General features: G+C 45.6%; 1 protein-coding gene across 3 annotated transcripts in view; it reads left to right on the top strand.

The window, feature by feature from the left end:
- The window catches only part of LOC105511937 (chromosome unknown open reading frame, human C16orf46), a 21,174-nt gene that overhangs the window by 10,114 nt on the left and 3,377 nt on the right, over positions 1-7,683 (top strand). The window contains exons 2-3 of one of the 3 annotated variants that reach the window (XM_011942153.1): positions 430-677; positions 2,277-3,194. In XM_011942153.1, the coding sequence (XP_011797543.1) occupies positions 468-677; positions 2,277-3,194 (1,128 nt within the window). In that variant the 5' untranslated portion in view covers positions 430-467. Of the gene's footprint in view, positions 1-429; positions 678-2,276; positions 3,419-7,683 lie in introns of those variants that run through there. The other 2 variants (XM_011942154.1, XM_011942155.1) reach the window with 2 other exon arrangements.

Below are 7,683 nucleotides of genomic sequence, written 5' to 3'. Positions count from 1 at the left end.
CCTTCCTTCCTTCCTTCCTTCCTTCCTTCCTTCCTTCCTTCCTTCCTTCCTTCCTTTTTTTTAACGGAATCTCACTCTCTAACCCAGGCTGGAGTGCGGTGGCCCGATCTCAGCTCGCTGCAACCTCTGCCTCCTGGGTTTAAGTGATTCTCCTGCCTCAGCCTCCCTAGTAGCTGGGATTACAGGCACCCACCATATTTTTAGTAGAGATGGGGTTTCACCATGTTGGCCAGACTGGTCACAAACTCCTGACCTCAAGTGATCTGCCTGCCTTGGCCTCCCAAAGTAATTCCTGGAATTACAGGCGTGAGCCACCGCGGCTGGCCATATTCCTGAATGTGTCTTGAAGATATTTCACCTGAGTATTGAATTGCTTTTTTTTAAAAAAATTAATATTAAAAACGAAGTTCCATTCATGTTTTCAAACAGCAAGAAGATGTTAAAAACTTTAAGCAACCATCGCAGTAATGGATCTCTGTCAGAAAAATGAGAGTGACTTAGAAAATGGTGAAAATAATGAAATTCATTGCACAGAAGAAACAGAACCAACCTGTACTTGTCCAGATGGAAGAAGTGAAAAGAATCATGTTTATTGTCTTCTTGATATCAGTGACATTACGCTTGAACAAGATGAAAAAGCCGAAGAGTTTATTATTGGAACGGGATGGGAAGAGGCAGTGAGTATCTTTCTGAGTCACAGCGTTTCTATCTCTTGCACATCAGTGTTTTGGTGCAAGCCTCTTTTTTACAAAAACAGTTAATATTACCAAAAAAATGTGGAATCAGTGACATGTAGAAACCCTGGAATCAAGGTAAAATATTACTAATGATAATAGCGGCACCTACTGTGTGTATTTATGACCACTTAGTATGTGGACAGGACAGTACTAAGTGCTTTGGATACATTAATTCATCTAACCTCTCAATAGCCATATGAGGCAAGTATTATTCCCAGCCTCGCTTTGTGGATAAGTATACTGAGTCACCTGGAAGACAAAGTAACATACTCGAGATCACCCAGCCAGTAAGTGGCCAAAGCAGGGCTTGAATCTAGTTCTTCTGGACTCTAGAACCCTGAGCTTCTTAATGGCTATGCTGAACTCCCTGAGAGAACTGAGGCTTCTATCCTCATGGTTCTACGCAGAACTCTGCAGGCTTTTTTTCCCCCCAATGAAATGGAGTTTCACTGTCATCCAGGCTAGAGTGCAGTGGCGCGATCTTGGCTCACTGCAAGCTCCGCCTCCTGAGTTCAAGTGATTCTCCTGCCTCAGCCCCCTGAGTAGCTGGGATTTTAGGTGCCCACTATGCCCAGCTAATTTTTGTATTTTTAGTAGAGATGGGATTTCACTATACCGGCCAGGCTAGTGTTGAACTCTTGACCTTAGGTGATCTACCCACCTGAGCCTCCCAAAGTGCAGGGATTACAGGCCTGAGCCACTGCACCTGGTCTGCAGGCTTACTCTTAAACAATTCTTAGAATCAATAATAGAATCCTATGTTTAAAACTATAAGAAAACTAAAAAAAAAAAAAAAGGCATAAAACTCTAAGAAAACTTGGTCTAATCCAGTGATTAAACATAGGATTACTAGATAACACCTAATTTATCAGTATAAGTATGTCCAAAATGTGATCCTGTGTTTTTATCTGGCCAACCCTATTTTAACCGTGATCTCTGTGGCAAGATCAGCCAGAGGACTCTGGGCGTGGATGGGGAGTAGGTGTCCCTGGGTATGCAGGGCTCCTCTGCATTCCAGGACTTGCCTCTGCTCCTGGGTCTCCCTCCAGCCTATCCAAGTAACAGTGTTTTCCCCAGGTATGGGAAGCAGAGACTGGCGGTGCTCGAAATCCTTGTTGGTGGGCCAAGTATGAACGGTTTTCGTTTTAATAGCTTCAAATTTAAATGTGCATTTGAAAAGAAATATAGTCAGCACCTCAAAGTGGCCATTTACAAATACTATTGCTTAGTGTTTTAGTATTAACAAATACCATTGCTAGTATTTAGGATTAACAAATCCTATTACAAATACTGTTATTACTTTGTAGGGGTGAAAGTAGATATTTTTCTACTTTTTTTTCATGCTTTGAAACTTTGAAGAATTTTTTTTTGTTTAAGTGAATGACTTTTAAGAAAATTATCGGTGGGGGAAGGGGTAGTAAAAAAATAAATAAGAATATTGTTTCACGTAAGACTGCCAAAATGGGAATGTGGCCAAAATTGGAGCAAGGACAGTTTGGGCCCCTCGGCTGGAGGAGTAACATGCTGCTTTATTTGCAGGTCCAAGGGTGGGGAAGGATTTCTCCAGCTGCCTGCATCTGGCCAAGGAAGTTACCAAAAAAGGCGAGGGTAGGGGAAGGTGCCTGCAGCGACTGCTTGGTGTGTGTTAACCTGTCCCACAGGAGCCTGAAGACCAAGCCTCCTACGGAGGGGGGCCCAGAGAAGGATCAGAGCAGCCCCTCCCAGACTCAGGCAGCCCCCCAGGGCCCCAGCACTGCTTCCAGGGCGATTAGCAACATCTGCTTTCCCACCTACTTTCAAACAGAGAAAAAAAGTCTGCAAATCAAGGAGTTTATTTGGTACACCGAAGACTGGGCCATCCCGGACACTAGTAGGGGCAAGGCCCTTCGGAACCCCAGTGGAGGGGTCCACAGAGGGCTGTCCATCCCAGGCCCCCTGACTTCCAGGGCCCTCCTCGTTCTGCCACCCCTGAAGGCTTCACTTTCAAATGCCTTGGATGTTCTGGGTAAGAAGAGTAAGAACTCTTTCTTGCAGTCAGAAGAGAAGGTGCGGAGTGTGGAAAAGGATGGGTGTCTGGCTTGTGCATATGGCTTGAAAACAGCAGATGGGAAAGGGGAAAAGAGACCCAGTGAGCTGGCCAAACCCACTGTGGTCAACGACACGCCATCCTCGCCTTCCCCAGCAGCCCGGACATCCCTGCTGGCCGATCCGGAGCAGCGCTGCCTGCATTGGTCCCTCCTGTCTGAGAAAAACCTGGTGTGCCCTTCAGACTCCAGTAACGTTCGCTATCTTGCTGCCTTGCAGCTTCTGCAGAAACGGGGAGTGCAAAACTACAAATCCAAATTCCAAGCCAAGGATCCAAGACCTCCTGTGATCACCCAAAAGGCCAAGCAGGAAAACAGGCCCCAGAGGCTGGAGACCAAAGTGTTCCCAAGACCTGTCTTGCCGTCCCTCACAGTGAGCAGAGCTGTCATTCCGGTCTCTACCCGCAGGATCCTCTGAGTGGTCGTGGGAGAACCCCTGGGAATAAGCACTGCTTGAGATGCAGCCATCCTTTCTCCTTCTTCTCTCTCATTTCTCACCCACCCCCGACTCCTTCTTTCTCTCCTCTCTGTCAATCTGTTTTTCCTCTTCTTTTCCTCCTTTTTTTTTTGTAGTACAACCGAAGAAAACTGAACCTCTGTGAATGGGTTGGGATTTATTCTCTAAAACACCATATTCATGTGTTACCTGCTTCTGCTACTTAGCCATTCACAAAATGCCAATTGATCATGCCAGCCCTGGCCTCTGCCTGCCTCACGTCCACACCCAGCAGAAGCCACACAGAAGGTGGGGAATCCAAAGGGCCTCCTTCCCTCCATGCTGGCCCCAGGCCAGCCCAGAGCCATCTGGCAGGTGCCCTTTCTGCCCCACCCCCGTGCCTCAAACTAAGTATACTGGACTGGTTTAGACCAAACTGCTTCCTGATCTTTTGAACGAAGCAGGTATCTATCTGCTGCCTCATTTGCTCTTGCAACAAAGATCTAAAGAATTGCTTTGATGGAAAACTCCAGGCCGGGCGCGGTGGCTCACGCCTGTGATCCCAGCACTTTGGGAGGCCAAGGCGGGTGGATCACCTGAGGTTGGGAGTTCGAGACCAGTCTGACCAACGTGGAGAAACCCTGTCTCTACTAAAATAATATAAAATTAGCTGGACGTGGTGGCGCATGCCTGTAATCCCAGCTACTCAGGAGGCTGAAGCAGGAGAATCGCTTGAACCCGGGAGGCAGAGGTTTGCGGTGAGTCAAGATTGTGCCACTGCACTCCAGCCTGGCCAATAAGAGCGAACTCCGCCTCAAAAAAAGGAAAAGCAAACTCTAGCTTGTGTCCAGGACGTCCAAGGCATCAGAGACCCTGTGTGTCCAGGGTGTCACGCCCTTAGATTGTTTCCATGCGTATACACTGTCTGTCGTCTCCTGCATGTTCAGGTTGCTATATCCTCAGATTGCACCCTCATATTAATCTCTGTGTCTGGAAGTTTTAGCCACAGTGCTACAAAATCCAACCTGGGAAGCAGGTTAGGAATAACTACTTTTTGGGGCCAGGCGCGGTGGCTCCTGCCTGTAATCCCAACTCTTTGGGAAGCCGAGGTGGGCAGATCACGAGGTCAGGAGATTGAGACCATCCTGGTTAACATGGTGAAACCCCATCTCTACTAAAAATACAAAAAATTAGCCAGGCGTGGTGGCGGGCGCCTGTAGTCCCAGTTACTCAGGAGGCTGAGGCAGGAGAATGGTGTGAACCCGGGAGGTGGAACTTGCAGTGAGCTGAGATCGCACCACTGCACTCCAGCCTGGGTGACAGAGCGAGATTCCGTCTCAGAAAAAAAAAAAAAATAATTACTTTTTGGGAAAAAAATAAAAAGATCACTGTGATTATCACCTCAGATGCTTCCTCTGGCCTTTGCATCTAATGTTTGGAAACCCTCAACCCTAGACACTTTTGGAAAGGGGCTGTTACTTTCTCCCTCTGTCCTTCCTCTACCCTCATTTTACCCCAACTCATATTCCCACAGTTGTATCTAAATTAAATGACATATGTAAATGAGTTATATTTTAAATGCCAACTGATGTTGCTACGTAGACAACATGTCCTGATGAACCGTTCTGTGATATGAGTAATCATTAAGCTGCTTTGTAATGACATAGTTTGAATTTGCTTAAGGTAGGTTGGACTTGAGCTCTGGATTTCCTGTCTCCTAAACGATGGAGTAGACAGAATATATGACTGTATTTGTAAATATCTGCTTCCATAGTGGTCTTTATAATGTCTGTTTGCCTAGGGGTTTATTTATTTATTTATTTTTTTGTTTGTTTCATTGTTTTGAGACAGAGTCTCGCTCTGTCACCCAGGCTGGGGTGCAGTGACATGATCTTGGCTCACTGTAACCTCCGCCTCCTGGATTCAAGTGATTCTCATGCCCCAGCCTCCCAAGTAGCCGGTATTACAGGTGCCCACCACCACACCCGGCTCATTTTTGTATTATTAGTAGAGACCGGGTTTCCGGAGGTTGCAGTGAGCCAAAATCATGCCATTGCACTCCAGCCTGGGCAACAGAAGAAGACTCTGTCTAAAAGAAATAAATAAAATAAGAATCCAAAGCCTCTTCCCAGATACTCTCTTTTAATCCTGCATATATGCATGGGGATCAGGGATCATTTTCCTCCTCTAACCCAAGGAGAAATTGTTCAACAGAGGGTTGGTTTTGTTCAGGACAGCATTAAGGTTTGTAGCCTGGGTTTCTGAAGGCTCAAACTATATTTCACAGGTTGGGGACGTTTGAAGTACTAGGTGGTAAATATCGTGTGATATTTGCAGGAAGGAAGGCTCAAGAATGTCATTTTTTCTTGTAAGATGGGAACAATTTTCAGACACAGGATGTGGTGAAGATGACCAAGTAATGTATGTTGAACTCCAACAGAGATCTGTGTTTTTCCTGAATGTACTGAGCGGATCAAATATAACAAGCTGGATAATTTCCCTCTAATGAATGACTGACTATTCATTCAGTCATTCATTAGAGGGAAATTATCCCTCTAATGAATGACTGACTAGTTGTATATCCCTCTAATGAATGTATATGAATGACTGACTAGTTGTATATCCCTCTAATGAATGACTGACTAGTTGTATAGAAGTCCTTTGGCCTGCGAGCTGGCATTTGGATATTTGATGATGGGTCTTTACTCTTGAATGGGTTCTCAGAACTTATCTTTGCAACTTGTCAACTAAGGTGCTCCTTATTTGGGTCCAGTCCATCTTAATTCCCTTGCCTTTTTCCTCATCCGGTTTTGCCTGTATTTCCACTGTACCAGTCTCAACACCATCACTGTGCAGATTAAGGCTTGACTCTTGTACTAAATTTGTGCATACGGAGGTGTTCTGGGAAAAAACTTTCCAAGTTCAATCTCCTAGATCAAAAAGCATCTGTATATTTTCTTGGACACAGTCTCAGGATAAATCCAGTATTCAGTGCAATAAGTAAAAATGAGAACCATCTTCCTTTTTCCTAGGAGCTGAGAACCATTAGGATGTATATTTTTTAATACCCCAACTTTGCCACTGAGCATTTCTGCCTTTGCCTATAAAATGAGGGAGTAATGTCTGAAATTTTTAATAGTTCTGTCATTTTAATGCATTTCACTTGCCTGCAAACGTTGTTATTATAGAGACTCAACATGGTGAACAGTTGTTTCTGTTTTAGGTTTTGATCAGTCTTGCTCTGGATCCTGGATTTTCTAATGTGAAAATTAAAAAAAAAATACTAAATGAATTTCAGTTTATACATTTCAAAAGATGATGATAGTAAAAACCCCAAAGAAATTTTAGTTTTTTTTAACCTAAGACAATGGGGACTTACCTTCTCTACCGACACATACTTTGTTTGTTTGTTTGTTTGAGACAGGGTCTTGCTCTGTGGCCCAGGCTGGCACGATCTCAACTCACTGCAACCTCTGCCTCCCAGGTTCAAGCAATTCTCCTGCCTCAGCCTCCCAAGTAGCTGGGATTACAGGTGTGCACCACCACGCCCAGCTACTTTTCATATTTTTAGTAGAGACAGGGTTTCACCATGTAGGCCAGGCTGGTCTCGAACTCCTGACCTCAAATGATCCACCCACCTTGGCCTCCCAAAGTGCTGGGATTACAAGAGTGAGCCACCGTGCCCAGCCCCAATACATTCTAAACAACAAACATAACTTCTTAGAGGATTGAATGGGAGGACTGAATGGCCCAGGTGCGTGCTGTATTTACAGCAATGCTGAAAGCCACCCCATCACCTGGCCTATCTTTAGGACAGGGCTTTTCAACCTTGGCCCTATCTGGGGCTGAATCATTGTGGTGGGGCCTGTATGTGCACTGTGGGATGTGTAGCAGCATCCCTGGCCTTGACATATTAGATGCCAATACCACCCCCAGTCACGACAACCAAAAACGTATCCAGACTTTCCCACATGCCCCTTCAGGGCAAAATACCCTAGCTGAGAACCACTGCTTTAGGGAATTAGGAATCTGGAGCCCACCGCCTTTGCTGCAGCTTCTCTGACAGCTTTACTTACAGATCAAGCAGGTGCCTTGGTACAAGTGTGAAGGGAGCTGGGAGAACGCCCAGCTTGCCGCATCCCAGAAGGCACATGTGCTTGTGCTTTCCATTTTGTGCTGGTCCTCTAGGGCCTCCTGGTGGCACATGCCTAGGTCCCTTCTAGAAAGAAGCTAAGAAGCAACCATAAGTCTGCTTTTTTTTTTTTTTTTTTTTTTTCTTTTTTGAGATGGAGTCTCTCTCTGTCACCCAGGCTAGAGTGCAGTGGTGCGATCTTGGTACAAGTGTGAAGGGAGCTGGGAGAACGCCCAGCTTGCCGCATCCCAGAAGGCACATGTGCTTGTGCTTTCCATTTTGTGCTGGTCCTCT

This window comes from Colobus angolensis, unplaced genomic scaffold, assembly GCF_000951035.1.
Source record: "Colobus angolensis palliatus isolate OR3802 unplaced genomic scaffold, Cang.pa_1.0 Scaffold207, whole genome shotgun sequence".
NCBI lineage: Eukaryota > Metazoa > Chordata > Mammalia > Primates > Cercopithecidae > Colobus > Colobus angolensis.
The sequence above is the reverse complement of the archived record's forward strand: the minus strand, read 5'-3'. Positions and strand labels throughout refer to the sequence as shown.